Source organism: Rattus norvegicus, chromosome 1, assembly GCF_021556685.1.
Source record: "Rattus norvegicus strain SHRSP/BbbUtx chromosome 1, alternate assembly SHRSP_T2T, whole genome shotgun sequence".
NCBI classification, from domain to species: domain Eukaryota; kingdom Metazoa; phylum Chordata; class Mammalia; order Rodentia; family Muridae; genus Rattus; species Rattus norvegicus.
Window position 1 is genome coordinate 84,286,373 of NC_141534.1, and position 16,223 is coordinate 84,302,595.

At 42.0% G+C, this 16,223-nt stretch overlaps 1 protein-coding gene across 11 annotated transcripts in view; it reads left to right on the forward strand.

The window, feature by feature from the left end:
- Zfp606 (zinc finger protein 606) overlaps positions 1-16,223 on the forward strand; it is a 26,776-nt gene continuing 10,553 nt past the window's right edge. The window contains 6 exon segments of one of the 11 annotated variants that reach the window (NM_001432057.1): positions 1-55; positions 327-408; positions 1,670-1,752; positions 2,426-2,464; positions 2,931-3,022; positions 13,128-13,484. In NM_001432057.1, the coding sequence (NP_001418986.1) occupies positions 1,722-1,752; positions 2,426-2,464; positions 2,931-3,022; positions 13,128-13,139 (174 nt within the window). In that variant the 5' untranslated portion in view covers positions 1-55; positions 327-408; positions 1,670-1,721 and the 3' untranslated portion in view covers positions 13,140-13,484. 11 annotated transcript variants of the gene reach the window in all.

Below are 16,223 nucleotides of genomic sequence, written 5' to 3' on the forward strand. Positions count from 1 at the left end.
GCGGTGTGCCCTGGTCGACACTTGGGGGGTGCGGCCGCCATTGTCCCTGGCCAAGGTAAGGCCTTATTCCAGACCGAGGGGCTACTGATGTCGTTGTCGTGGAGAGCCTGGCAGGTCGTGGTAACGACCACGGAGAAGCAGCGCCTGCAGCCAGTGCTGGCTCAGTGCCGGCGTGCAACGGGTGCCTTCTCTTTTTCTCGCCGACTCGGTGCCCCCGTTGCCCTCGACCCTCCGGCTCCGGGATCTGGGTGCGCGGTTTCTTTAGACTGGGAAAGACGGCTCTAGTGGGCCGAGTAGGCCAGGACTGGGACTTTATCTCTGTGCAGGACAGAAGCCGGACGCTCAGTGCAGCAGCCCCGGAGCTCAGCTCAGCCTCAGTGCAAGGTCGGGGCAGTGGCTGCGAGCCAGGTAAGGCGGGAAGCTTGCTGAAACCAGCGCCTGGAGCTACCGGGTTGCATAGGTCTGGAAATGAGAACCAGGCTCTTAACCCTTCCCTTCCAAGCAAATATCCATAAAGGGCATCAAGCTTGACTTGGGAAAGGGCTCCGGGTTCTTTAACTTTGAAGTGACAAGGGTGTGTGTGCGTGTGTGCTGTGCTGTTGAGGTGTGTGTGCAGGACTCTTGCAACTTGCTTGCCTTCAGTTTTGGTTCAAATCCTGGGGTATCTGAATCTCTGTAAGTGTGCCAGTGCTTAGTACCAAACTTAATACCAACCTAGAGGTTGCCGACCTCACACAAAGACCCAGAATCTATTTGTGGGGTATAACTCTGGACTTAATTTGTCTCTAACGGGACTACAGGAGGGGATCGATGGGCTTGAGTGTGGAAGATCTTACAGGTGGTGGTAGTTGTTGTTTGGCTTTAACCTTTGCAAACGATTATACTTTATCCTAAACTCTGAGATTCAATGGATTCGTTGAATATTCATAAAAGTGTACAGCTGTGCACTAACACACACACCGTGCCCATTCCACAACTTTTCATTACCCCCTCCTCAAAAGAACCTCCTGGCACACATTTAGGAATCACTGTGTTTTCCCCCTTCTCCAGCTTTAGATCATTAATATGGACGTTATATGCAGATTTTACAGAATTTGTTTGTTATGTCAACCAAAGAGTTCCATCTAAAAGGAGTGGCTGTCTTGATATTAAGTGACATACACATTTTCACCTTTAACCAGGATTGGTCAACCACCCCAACCACCGCCGCCATCCTAGCCCTATTGTAGACAAGATATGCTTCATTTTGCTCCAGTTCTGTCATTTTTTTCTTTTTCTTGTATGTGTCTGTGTTAACTATGAGGTTGGTGTTGGGTATCTTCTTCAGTGGCTCTGTCTTGGCTTTGAGACAGAGTGTCTTACTGGAAGCTTCTAATTCCATTCTATTGACAGATCAGAAATCCCCAGGGATTCTCCTGTCTGCCTCCCCATTGCTGGTATTACTTGTGCTCCACTCAGTGCACTGTGTGTGTGTATGGCAGGAGGGGGGGTCTGCATTTTTTTTTTAATCATGCTTCTTAGTTGTCTTTTGTTACCTTTATGGATGCGTTCTCTTTGTTCTCACTGGATCTTTTTGTGAGACTGGACCAATTTTGTGGGGTTTTTTGTTTTTTTGGTTTTTGGTTTTTGGTTTTTTTTTTTTTTTTTTTTTTTTTTGCCTTGTCTCTAGGCTGATACTTGCAGTGCTCCCAGACAGGACCCTGGCTGATTAATCCTCAGGGATGGCAGCCATCAACCCATGGCCCTCCTGGGGTGAGTCCAAATCTTTTTTTCCCCCCTGCATATTCCCTACAGAAGGCTTACTGTTACTATAGGTCAGGCTGAGAAAAGGCTGCCAGCTTTGGGAGATAATAGAAGGTCTAGCTGAATTGGTACAAAATTAGAACATACCAATCCTTAAAGGGAAACATTCATAAAAGACGACCTAAGTTTTATATATTTGATGGTCAGCTTCTGAAAAGGGCCTCTATAAGATATTCTAGTAACTCATAGGACCCTTTAGAAGACAATCATACAATATATAGTCAAAATAGTTTTACTTCTGTGTTTTTCACCTTTAATACTTTATTTTACTTTTAGCATCAATCTGTACTTTAAAAACAGTGTTAATAGTAATATGTGATAGTTTTATCTTTATGTTTTCATCACCATGGACATCAAGGCAGTATCCTACTTAAAATTAAAAGATCAGATGATGTTACATCTTATCAGAAACTTATTCAGCCATTCAAAGGGTTCTGTTTTTAATTTCCTTGTTGTTAAATCATAGTCTACAGGTGTGTTTCCAGTACAAATCCAGGTTATGTTGGATTTTTTTTTTTTATGCCCTTGGATTCTGTGTAGGGCTCTGTCATGCTCCAGTTTTCTTTTGTTACATTTAGTCACTAGGTTTGTATCACAGTCAAAATCTGATCCTTCTTTGCAGGTACCCTCATGGACCAATCTGACCCTTCTGTCTCCTGGGGTGAGTTGAAAACCCTTACCCTCAACTGTGTTGCCGGCCATGTACCATCCTCTTCCTTCAGTGATCTGCCATAGCTGGGGTCAGAGCTGGTGACCCAGTGATTCTTTAGAACAGGAGCTTGTAGTTCAGCTCTCAGTACACAGCTGGAATAAAGAGGGGTCAGACAACTGTCTGTACGGGTAATGTGATGATCACATTTCTAGAGAATTAATGTTTAGGACTCAGACCAGAGAATCTATGAAAAGTGCTTCTCAGAGATGGTGCCTCATAGCATAGGTCAGTAAAGATTCACCTGTCACCTTTTCCAAGACCCATCTCCTTCATCTATAGGGTGAAGAAGTGGCTTTCTACCTTACCAGTGATGGTAAAGAACAGGGGCATGACCTAGCCCTTCTCATTTTCATAGATTACACGATGAACTTCTGACAGGAAGTGGTGCCTCCATGACTTATTTTTCTGTTTGCAGCTCTATGCCCTCAGGATCCAGCATGGCACATAGAGGGAAGCCCTGAGGAGAGCAGAAGACAGGCAGATGGGCTTCAAACAGCCCAAGACCAGGTGAGATGGAACTTCTGCTTTTTCTTGAAAGGTCACTGAGTTCCAAGGTTTTTCCTGCCTACGCTAGTTACTATGGTTACTTTATTTACAGCAGGAAGAACATAGGGCAGGAAGTCAGGCACTTAGGTATTACTGAATGCAGGGAGGGGAATCCAGGCAGTTCTCCATGACACAGACCTGTGCTGTCATCCTGCCTGTCCAAAGAGCTGAGATACATCCCTGTCATCAATTGTTTTGAGAGAGATGAATGAAAGCCATTTTTAGATGGCAGCCCCTACTCCTTCCCCCAACTCCCTTTTTTTTTAAATTGATAATACATTTTTTTACTTATTTTTTTCCATTTTTTTCCCTTTTTTTCTTTATTAACTTGAGTATTTCTTATTTACATTTCGAATCTTATTCCATTTCCAGTTTCCGGTCCAACATCCCCCTAACCCCTCCCCTTCGATATGGGTGTTCCCCTCCCCATCCTCCCCCCTTTACCGCCCTCCCCCCCAACAATCAAGTTCACTGGGGGTTCAGTCTTAGCAGGACCAAGGGCTTCCCCTTACACTGGTGCTCTTACTAGGCTATTCATTGCTACCTATGAGGTTAGAGTCCAGGGTCAGTCCATGTATAGTCTTTGGGTAGTGGCTTAGTCCCTGGAAGCTCTGGTTTGTTGGCATTGTTGTTCATATGGGGTCTCGAGCCCCTTCAAGCTCTTCCAGTCCTTTCTCTGACTCCTTCAACGGGGGTCCAATTCTCAGTTTAGTGGTTTGCTGCTGACATTCGCCTCTGTATTTGCTGTATTCTGGCTGTGTCTCTCAGAAGAGATCTACATCCGATTCCTGTCGGCCTCCACTTCTTTGCTTCATCCATCTTGTCTAATTGGGTGGCTGTATATGTCTGGGCCACATGTGGGGCACGCTCTGGATGGGTGTTTCTTATGCATCTGTTTTAATCTTTCGCTCCCTATTCCCTGCCAAGGGTATTCTTGTTCCCCTTTTAAAGAAGGAGTGAAGCATTCACATTTTGATCATCCGTCTTGAGTTTCATGTGTTCTGTGCATCTAGGGTAATTCGGAAATTTGGGGTAATAGCCACTTATCAATGAGTGCATACCATGTGTGTTTTTCTGTGATTGGTTTACCTCACTCATGATGATATTTTCCAGTTCCCTCCATTTGCCTATGAATTTCATAAAGTCATTGTTTTTGATAGCTGAGTAATATTCCATTGTGTAGATGTACCACATTTTCTGTATCCATTCCTCTGTTGAAAGGCATCTGGGTTCTTTTCAGCTTCTGGCTATTATAAATAAGGCTGCTATGAACATAGTGGAGTACGTGTCTTTTTTATATGTTGGGGCATCTTTTGGGTATATGGCCAAGAGAGGTATAGCTGGGTCCTCAGGTAGTTCAATGTCCAATTTTCTGAGGAACCTCCAGACTGATTTCCAGAATGGTTGTACCATTTCTGCAATCCCACCAACAATGGAGGAGTGTTCCTCTTTCTCCACATCCTAGCCAGCATTTGCTGTCACCTGAGTTTTTGATCTTAGCCATTCTCACTGGTGTGAGGTAAAATCTCAGAGTTGTTTTGATTTGCACTTCCGTTATGACTAAAGATGTTGAACATTTCTTTAGGTGTTTCTCAGCCATTCGGCATTCCTCAGCTGCTAATTCTTTGTTTAGCTCTGAGCCCCATTTTTTAATAGGGTTATTTTTCTCCCTGCGGTCTAACTTCTTGAGTTCTTTGTATATTTTGGATGTAAGCCCTCTATCTGTTGCAGGATGGGTAAAGATCTTTTCCCAAACTGTTGGTTGTCGTTTTGTCCTACAGTGTCCTTTGCCTTACAAAAGCTTTGCAGTTTTATGAGATCCCATTTGTCGATTCTTGATCTTAGAGCATAAGCCATTGGTGTTTTGTTCAGGAAATTTTCTCCAGTACCCATGTGTTCGAGATGCTTCCCCAGTTTTTCTTCTATTAGTTTGAGTGTATCTGGTTTGATGTGGAGGTCCTTGATCCACTTGGACTTAAGCTTTGTACAGGGTGATCAGCATGAATTGATCTGCATTCTTCTACATGTTGACCTCCAGTTGAACCAGCACCATTTACTGAAAATGCTATCTTTTTTCCACTGGATGGTTTTGGCTCCTTTGTCAAAAATCAAGTGACCATAGGTGTGTGGGTTCATTTCTCGGTCTTCACTTCTGTTCCACTGGTCTAACTGTCTGTCTCTGTACCAATACCATACAGTTTTTATCACTATTGCTCAGTAATACTGCTTGAGTTCAGGGATAGTGATTGCCCCTGAAGTCCTTTTATTGTTGAGGATAGTTTTAGCTATCCTGGTTTTTTTGTTATTCCAGATGAATTTGCAAATTGTTCTCTCTAACTCTCTGAAGACTTGGATTGGTATTTTGATGGTGATTCCATTGAATATGCTTTTGGTAAAATGGCCATTTTTACTATGTTAATCCTGCCAATCCATGAGCATGGGAGATCTTTCCATCTTCTGAGGTCTTCTTCAATTTCTTTCTTCAGAGGCTTGAAGTTCTTATTGTACAGATTTTTACTTGCTTGGTTAAAGTCACACCGAGGTATTTTATATTATTTGGGACTATTATGAAGGGTGTCGTTTCTCTAATTTCTTTCTCGGCTTGTTTCTCTTTTGTGTAGAGGAAGGCTACTGATTTATTTGAGTTAATTTTATACCCAGCCACTTGGCTGAAGGTAGGTGTTTATCAGGTTTAGTAGTTCTCTGGTGGAACTTTTAGTATCACTTAAATATACTATCATATCTTCTACAAATACTGATATTTTGACTTCTTCTTTTCCAATCTATATCCCCTTGATCTCCTTTTGTTGTCTGATTGCTCTGGCTAGAACTTTAAGAACTATATTGAATAAGTAGGGAGAGAGTGGGCAGCCTTGTCTAGTCCCTGATTTTAGTGGGATTGCTTCAAGTTTCTCTCCATTTAGTTTAATGTTAGTTACTGGTTTGCTGTATATGGCTTTTACTATGTTTAGGTATGGGCCTTGAATTCCAATTCTTTCCAGGACTTTTATCATGAAGGGCTGTTGAATTTTGTCAAATGCTTTCTCAGCATCTAATGAAATGATCATGTGGTTTTGTTCTTTCAGTTTGTTTATATAATGGATCACGTTGATGGTTTTCTGTATATTAAACCATCCCTGCATGCCTGGGATGAAGCCTACTTGATCATGGTGGATGATTGTTTTGATGTGCTCTTGGATTCGGTTTGCCAGAATTTTTTTTTTTTTATTAACTTGAGTATTTCTTATATACATTTCGAGTGTTATTCCCTTTCCCAGTTTCCGGGCAAACATCCCCCTCCCCCCTCCCCTTTCTTATCGGTGTTCCCCTCCCCACCCTCCCCCTATTGTCCCCCTCCCCCCAACAGTCTAGTTCACTGGGGGTTCAGTCTTAGCAGGACCCAGGGCTTCCCCTTCCACTGGTGCTCTTACTAGGATATTCATTGCTACCTATGAGGTCAGAGTCCAGGGTCAGTCCATGGGTTTGCCAGAATTTTATTGAGTATTTTTGCGTCGATATTCATAAAGGAAATTGTTCTGAAGTTCTTTTTCTTTGTTGGGTCTTTGTGTGGTTTAGGTATAAGAGTAATTGTGGCTTCATAGAAGGAATTTGGTAATGCTCCATCTGTTTCAATTAAGTGGAATAGTTTGGATAGTATTGATATGAGGCATTATGAAGGTCTGATAGAATTCTGCACTGAACCCCTCTGGACCTGGGCTCTTTTGGGTTGGGAGACCTTTAATGACTGCTTCTATTTCGTTAGGAGGTTTGGGGTTGTTTAACTGGTTTATCTGTTCCTGATTTAACTTCAGTACCTGGTATCTGTCTAGGAAATTGTCCATTTCAGGCAGATATTCAAGTTTTGTTGAATATAGGCTTTTGTAGTAGGATCTGATGATTTTTTTAACTTCCTCTGATTCTGTAGTTATGTCTCCCTTTTCATTTCTGATTTTGTTAATTTGGACACACTCTCTGTGTCCTCTCGTTAGTCTGGCTAAGGGTTTATCTATCTTGTTGATTTTCTCAGGGAACCAACTTTTGGTTTTGTTGATTCTTTCTATGGTCCTTTTTGTTTCTACTTGGTTGATTTCAGCTCTGAGTTTGATTATTTCCTGCCTTCTACTCCTCCTGGGTGAATTTGCTTCTTTTTGTTCTAGAGCTTTTAGGTGTGCTGTCAAGCTGGTAACATTTGCTTTCTCCTGTTCCTTTCTGCAGGCATTCAGAGCTATGAGTTTTCCTCTTAGCACAGCTTTCATTGTGTCCCATAAGTTTGGGTATGTTGTACCTTCATTTCCATTAAATTCTAAAAAGTCTTTAATTTCTTTCTTTATTTCTTCCTTGACCTGGTTATCATTGAGGAGAGCATTGTTCAACTTCCATGTATATGTGGGCGTTCTTCCCTTATTGTTATTGAAGACCAGCTTTAGACCATGGTGGTCTGATAGGACGCATGGGATTATTTCTATCTTTATGTATCTGTTGAGGCCTGTTTTTTGACCAATTATATGGTCAATTTTGGAGAAAGTACCATGAGGTGCTGAAAAGAATGTATATCCTTTTGCTTTAGGATAGAATGTTCTACAAATATCTGTTAAGTACATTTGGTTCATGACTTCTCTTAGTCTGTCTACTTCTTTGTTTAATTTCTGTTTCCATGACCTGTCCATTGATGAGAGTGGGGTGTTGAAATCTCCTACTATTATTGTGTGAGGTGTAATGTGTGTTTTGAGCTTTAGTGAGGTTTCTTTTATGTATATAGGTGCCCGTGTATTTGGAGCATAGATATTTAGGATTGAGAGTTCATCTTGGTGGCTTTTTCCTTTGATGAATAGGAAGTGTCCTTCCTTATCTTTTTTGATGATTTTTAGTTGAAAATGGATTTTATTCGATATTAGAATGGCTACTCCAGCTTGCTTCTTCTGAACATTTACTTGGAAAGTTGTTTTCCAGCCTTTCACTATGAGGTAGTGTCTGTCTTTGTCTCTGAGGTGTGTTTCCTGTTGGCAGCAGAATGCAGGGTCCTCATTGTGTATCCAGCTTGTTAATCTATGCCTTTTTATTGGGGAGTTGAGACCATTGATGTTGAGAGATATTAAGGAATAGTGATTATTGCTTCCTGTTATATTCATATTTGGATGTGAGGTTATGTTTGTGTGCTTTTCTTCTCTGTGTTTTGTTGCCAAGATGATTAGTTTCTTGATTTTTCTAGGGTGTACCTTGCCTCCTTATGTTGGGCTTTACCATTTATTATCCTTTCTAGTGCTGGATTTGTAGAAAGATATTGTGTAAATTTGGTTTTGTCATGGAATATCTTGGTTTCTCCATCTGTGTTAATTGAGAGTTTTGCAGAATACAGTAACCTGTGCTGGCATTTGTATTCTCTTAGTGTCTGTATGACATCCGTCCAGGATCTTCTGGCTTTCATAGTCTCTGGTGCAAAGTCTGGTGTGATTCTGATAGGTCTGCCTTTATATGTTACTTGACCTTTTCCCTTACTGCTTTTAATATTCTTTCTTTATTTTGTGCATATGGTGTTTTGACTATTATGTGACAGGAGGATTTTCTTTTCTGGTCCAATCTATTTGGACTTCTGTAGGCTTCTTGTATGTTTATGGGCATCTCTTTCTTTAGGTTAGGGAAGTTTTCTCCTATGATTTTGTTGAAGATATTTACTGGTCCTTTGAGCTGGGAGTCTTCACTCTCTTCTATACCTATTATCCTTAGGTTTGATCTTCTCATTGAGGCCTGGATTTCCTATATGTTTTGGACGAGTAGCTTTTTCTGTTTTACATTATCTTTGACAGTTGTGTCAATGATTTCTGCGGAATCTTCTGCTCCTGAGATTCTCTCTTCTATCTCTTGTATTCTGTTGGTGATGCTTGTATCTACGGCTCCTTGTCTCTTCCTTTCGTTTTCTATATCCAGTGTTGTTTCCCTGTGTTCTTTCTTGATTGCTTCTATTTCCATTTTTAATTCCTTCAACTGTTTGATTGTGTTTTCCTGGAATTCTTTCAGGGATTTTTGCGATTCCGCTCTGTAGGCTTCTACTTGTTCTCTAAGGGAGTTCTTCATGTCTTTCTTGAAGTCCTCCAGCATGGTGTCCAAATATGATTTTGAATCTAGATCTTGCTTTTCTGGTGTGTTTGGATATTCAATGTTTACTTTGGTGAGGGAATTGGGCTCCGATGATGCCATGTAGTCTTGGTTTCTGTTGGTTGGGTTCCTGCACTTGCCTCTCGACATCAGATTATCTCTGGTGTTACTTTGTTCTGCTAGTTCTGACAGTGGCTAGACTGTCATATAGGCCTGTATGTCAGGCGTGCTGTAGACTTGTTTTCCTGTTTTCTTTCAGACAGTTATGGGAACAGAGTGTTCTGCTTTCAGGCGTGTAGCTTTTCCAGTCTACAGGTCTTCAGCTGTTCCTGTGGGCCTGTGTCCTGAGTTCACCAGGCAGGTCACTTGGAGCAGCAAAATTTCTCTTACCTGTGGTCCTGAGGCTCAAGTTTGCCTGTGGGGTGTTGCTTATGATCTCTCCTCGAGGGCCGCAACCTCGAGGACCTGCTCCACCTTTTCCGGGAGCCCCCGAGCACCAGAGTCCCAGATGGTGTTTGATGTTTTCCTCTGGAGTCAGAAATGTGGGCAGAGTGTAGTCTCTTCTGGTTTCCCAGGCGTGTCTGCCTCTCTGAAGATTTAGTTCTCCCTCCCATGGGATTTGGGTGCAGAGAACTGTTGATCCAGTCCCTTCAGGTTCTGGCGGTTTCTGGGGCACAGGGGACCTGCAACTCCAGTGCCCCTATCTACCAGTTCCCAGAGGCCGTATACAGTTTCCTCTTGTGTCAGGGATGTGGGCAGGGGTGGGCAGTATTGGTGGTCTCTTCTGCTCTGCAGTCCTCAGGAGTGCCCACCTCTCTGGGTGGTGAGCTCTTTCTCCCACGGGGTTTGGGAGCAGTGAGCTGCGAGTGGGGATCAGCGAGCCCATTTTTTTTTAATTTGGTATTTCTTATTTACCTTTCAAATGTTATTCCCTTTCTAGGTTTCCTATCCTTCAGCCCACTAACTCCTCCCCCTCCTGTTCTATAAGGGTGTTCCCCTTCCCATCCATCCCCCCTTCCTGTCCCCCCCTCCCAACAATCTCCTACACTGGTGATCCAACCTTGGCGAGGCCAAGGGCTTCTCCTTCCACTGGTGCCCCAAGGAGGCTATTCTCTGCTACCTATGCATTTGGAGCCATGGGTCACTCCATATATAGTCTTTGGGTAGTGGTTTAGTCCCTGGAAGCTCTGGTTGGTTGGCATTGTTACTTATGGGATTGCAAGCCCCTTGAGCTCTCTCAATCCTTTCTCTAATTCCTCCAGCAGGGGTCCCATTCTCAGTTAAGTGGTTTGCTGCTATCATTCCCCTCTGTATTTGACATGTTCTGGCTGTATCTCTCACGAGAGATCTCTATCTGGTTCCTGTCAGCATGTACTTCTTAGCTTCGTCCATCTTATCTAGTTTTGATGGCTGTATACATATACATACACATATATATATATATATATATATATATATATATATATATATATATATATACATACATATATATATACATATATTGGCCACTTGTGGGGCAAGCTCTGAATGGCCGTTCCTTCAGTCTCTGCTCTAAACTTTGCCTCCCTATCCCCTCCTATGGATATTTTTGTTCTCCTTTTTAAGAAGGAGTGAAACATCCACATATTGGTTGACCTTCTTGAGTTTCATGTGGTCCATGCATTGCATCTTGGGTAATTCAAGCATTTGGGCTAATATCCATCCCAACCCCCTTCTTTACTCCTGTGTTCAGAATCAGATTCAGGCTGTTTCTGTCTAGTATACTCCATGCTTGCTCTGAGAACAAGAACAGATGTAAGCCTTTACCTGGAGGACCTAACAGTCCACTTTCTAAGGTGGCTCACTCAGGTAATGACACTTCACAGTTAGCCTGGCACTAGACATGCTCTGTAGGAGCACAAAGCCTGAGATGTGGAGGGAAACTCTAAGCTCTATTAGGGTTGATGCCTTAAGAGATGAGACAGAATCTGCATAGAGGTCAGTAGGGGTACAGAATTGTGAAGGGGGAGGTTACCTTGAATAATAAGCCAAGAGGTAAAAGGAATGCATCAGGTGGGCACATCCTGGTAAGCAGGTATCTGGCCTGCCTGAAGTTCCACAGGTATGTTTAAGATCTGGGGTGTACTGTATGACTGGTGTATGCAGACAGACTGATTTTAGGTAGGAGAGACTAGGAAGAACCCAGATGGGCCTGCACTCCTTGTTGCCAAGCTATGAACCTCAGAATTATTGGCCTCAGGAGGCCCCATCATCCAGAACGTGACTGGAAAGTTATGTGTAGTGGAGAGGCTGTGAGAGGAAGGCCAGTGTGAAAGGCTGATCAGGGCCTGGAAGCTGGAAAGATCAGAGAGATCCAAGGGGTGTCCAGCAGGGCTCTGGGAGTGAGAGTATACCCTGGGTAGCTCCTCAGAGAGGACAGGACAGGAGTGTCAGTGTGGGAGTACTGTCACTGCGGGAGTACTGTCACTGCTTCCCCTCACATCTAGGTTCTTCATCAGAGCCAGCCATTTATCTTTTCTTTTCCCTTTCAAAAAATAATAGCTTTATTAAAGTGATATCTGCATACTAGAAAGTTGACCCTTTTAAGTCATACAGTTCATTGGTTTTTAATATAGTCACAGAATAGTGACTCCAGCTTCTCATCCTAGAACATTTCTGTCTCCCCGAGAAGAAATCTTACATCCATTAGTAGTCACTCCCTTTCTTCCTACTTCTAGTCCCTGGCAACCACTACTCAATTTCCAACTCTATGGATTTGCCTACTCAGGGTATTAAGTTTAAATGGAATCATAATATGACATTTTGAATCTGGCTTCTTCCACTTGACATGTTTTAAGGGTTATTAGTTTAAAAACATTTTTAAAATGTATTTGTTTTTGTATGTGTGTGGGTGCACACGTGGAGATGGGGCAAAGGGGTAGGTAGTCTGAGGACAACTTGAAGAGTTGGCTTTCTCCTTCCTTCATGTGGGTTCCAGAGACTGAATGTAGATTGCTAGACTTAGAAGCAAGTAACTTTACTCACTGACTCATTTTTCCAACCTACCCCTCATTTATTATTATGTATTAATTTTAAAAACTTTATTTATCTATATGGGTGTTTTGCCTCTATGTATGTCTGTCTACACTGGTAGAGCAGCCAGTGCTCTTTAACTGCTGAGCCATCTCCCTAGCCACTTAAAATTTATTGACAGTGTGTGTGTGTGTGTGTGTGTGTGTGTGTGTGTGTGTGTGTGTGTGTGTGTGTGTGTGTTCATGTGTGCGTATGCGCACCAAGGTACCCAAGGAGAAGAGAAGTTACTGGATCCTTTGTAGGTAGAGTTAAACGTGTTTGTGAGCTGCTCAACATGAGCTCTAGGATCAGAACATAGGTGCACCTGATAAAATAGCAAGTGTGTTTAAATGCTAAGCCTCGGCATGTCGGTTCATATTTTAAAATGCCCTAGAGCAATGGTTCTCAATGTGGGAGTCGTGACCTCAATAGCACTTTCACAGAGGTTACATATCAGATATTTACATTACAATTTATAGCAGTAGCCAAATTACAGTTATGAAGAAGTAGCAACCAAAATAATTTTATGATGGGGGGGGTGTACCACAACATGAGGAACTGAGCCACAGCATTAGGAAGGTTGAAAACTACTTACTGATCTAGAGTTTCTTTTCATCACCCAGGCTCAGTTATCCCTACCCCCTGTCTCTCTCTCTTTCCAGTTTTCTAAATCTTCATGTTTCCAAATGGAAATTTTTTATTTTTTTTAAATTAATAAAATTTGCATTTATTCTGCTTACTCCCTGCTATGAAAAGGGAAAAAGTAGTTTGACTATTTAGGTCTTTTACTTGTAACTTAAAATAATGAAGCGATAAAGTTAAGATAATGTGAAATACTGAGCTAAAACAAATGTTTTAAAATTACATCTCTAACTTTATGCCTTCCCTCAAATTAAAAACATAATAAAACGTCCTCCTACAGTTCCAAAGCTGACAGGTGAACTGCATTGAAAGTATGCTGTCATCACGTGGCAGTACCACTGTCCCCGAGAAGCAGAAGGGCCTGGATGGAGTGATACAGGCTGATGGTTATCTGGCTTCAGAACTTGGGTGGCCAAGGCTCACTGCTGTCACAATATGAACGTCATTTTCACATCCTATAACAAAACCACCAGCAGTAAAGGTAGGCTAGGAGTCAGTCTCAGGAGAATACAAGTTAGCTATAATCAAATGCTGTGAAGAAACCTGACTAATCACTGTACTGTACTCTATGGTTACCTATGTGAAAGACTCCAAAAATGACTAGTTATTGCTGAGAAAAATAAAACAGTTAAAATTACACCACTTTGTAATGTCTGAAGAGTTGTGATTTCTGAGAACATAGTCCTGACCCTCTTCCCAGAACACTACTTTGAAATTTTCCCTGTTGGAAATTTGGACTTGAATTTTGAATTGTTCTTGTATTGGTTTTTTAAGATCCTCGTTAGCCTGGAACTTGCTATTGAACTGGCATTGAACTCAGAAGAGATCTACTCTACTTCCCTCTACCTCCCCAGTGCTGGGTCAAAGGCATTCGTCACCACAGCCAGCTAGAACTTGTCAATTAAGCAGGATTATGAGGAACGCAGTGAGCCTGCTGTTCTTGTATGGCTCTCCCCAAGTTAATTACTGAAATAAAGCAAATTACTGAAATAAAGCAAATTACTGAAATAAAGCATTCACCTGGTAGAAACAACCAAAGCTGCCATCTTGGCTGAATCTTGGAAATGTGTCAGTAAATTTTTCATCTAGTAGAACCCTAGACCCTGCTCTTTCAAGGAATAGTGAAGACGATTTTAGTGATAATATCCCAGTTTGCTTAAAAGATAACCAGCGAGCCTGCCAAATTTGGAAATGCTCTCTACAATGATCCACCAAGGCTTTTTGCATGGCCAATGAGAAGCTTGGCATACAGGAGTGACATGTACTCGCTATTCGTCATGTGCAAAGATTGTCTTTTTTTTTTTATACAGAGAGTTTGTGTTGAAATGCTAATATGGTATGATAGTAGATGCTTATAATCCCAGCACTTTGGAGGCTAAGACAAAAGTCCTGTCTTTAAAAACAATAATAAGCTAGGACTGGAGAGATGGCTCTGTGCTTAAGAGTGCTTACTGTTGTTCAGAGTACTTGAGTTTTCCCAGCATCCATGATAGGTGATTCACAACTACGTGTGACTCTAGCTCCAGAGGATCTGATACCCTGCTCTGGATTTGACTGGACCTGCACACAGTGCCATACATTCACAGAGACACACATGTATAAATAAAAAAAAATTACCCCCTAAAAACAACAGACAAACAGAAAAGAGGGGCCAGCAGGTGGTGTGCTTGCCAACCAACAGTCCTTGGTGGATGAAGAGAGCTGACCTCACAAGTGTCCCATGACATATCCCCTGTATCACACAAGAACTAATAATAACTAAGTTAAAAATATAAAATAGCACCTAAAAACTAAAAAAAAAGAATTAATAATGAAAAAACTTACGAATGCCTCAGGTTCCATGAAGGAGCCAACTTGAGGCGTTCATACAATTAGCAGCTTTACCAGGCAGACAGTCAAGACAGTCAGCTTTAGGCCCCACGGTTTAAGTGTGTGGCGAGTGTGTAAACATTCCAGAAAGTGCTTTGGAATGCCTAGGTAAAGAGAGACACAATGTACATACAAAGTAATATATATTCAAGGACATTTTCAAGAATTTGAAACATTTCTGCAAGTCATCCCACCATATAATGAAGATATAAGCCTGATTTGTGAGCATTACCTGTGTTCTGCAGTCTCACCCCAGTACCTCAGATAACACTGAATCCTTTACTTGTTACCTGCTCTTGGTGATGAGGGTGTCCTCCACAGAAACTGCTGCCTACTGCCATCCACCATCACTTTCAGCTGCTGGGTCTTTCATTTGCCGACTAATGGTATTTAATGAGTCTTTATCCCTGAGATGAGATCATCTTTGATTTTTGTGGCCCCAACATGGTGTATTCACCTGGAGGACTAACTGTCTTTACAGGCCTAGTTTGATATTTCTTTTTAAATTCTGGACATTTTTGATAAATTCTGTAATTACAGCAAAGTATAAAGAGTAATTAAATCCCATCTCTTCGTAAACAGCTACTATAGCCAGGTATGGCATATGCCTTAAAATAACAGGACTAAAGAGGCAAAGACCAACAGATAGGTATGTATGTTCCAGACCAGTCTGGTTTGTATATCAAGCTCCAGGCCAGCCAGGGATGCATATAAAGAGACCCTGTCTCAAGAAACAAACCACAGAGCATGGGGGAACGACCTTCCCTGACCAAACCTAATAGTTATTGTTTTACCATATTTGCTTTATTTTTCAATCTTTACATAGTCTTCAGTCTGACAGAGCAACTGAACATGGAGGGATTCCTTGTATACAGAGTCCATATGTAGAATATTAGGTAATACAATCTTTTACACAAATCTACAAGTAGCTTCGAAGGGTTTTGTTTTTGTTTTTTAATGTGTATGGGGTGTTCTACCTACATGTTTGTCTATGCACCAAGTGCATGCAATGCCTGTGGAGTCCAGGAGAGGGCAGTGAATTACCTAAGACTGGAGTTACTGGTGGTTGTTGTGAGCAGCCTGCCATGTGGGTCTTGTGAATTGAAACCAGGTTCTGTGCAACAGCAGTTGGTGCTCTTAACCCCTGAGCCATCTCTTCAGCTATCCGTGTAGTTTTTTAAAGCCTACTTTGATAAAGTTTGAGTTATGTTTTCATTGATAGAAATAAACAGGTTGGGTTTGTTCCTTCTGTACTCCCAGGCACTAGCCTTCACCAAATTCCATTCCACCCATCCTTTTATGGATGGGCTTCTAAATCCTGCACCCCTGTCCTCAATGCCATTTTAGCCAAAGCTGTGCCAGCATTCCTGCTATTTCACTTTGTATATGTTTAACTGCTTGCTTATGTGTGACCCTAGAAGCAGAATTTTACTGGGTCTTAGGATTTAGGGGGTTTTGTTGTTCTTGCTAGTATGCCCCATGCTGGTCTCCAAAGACTGCAGCCACT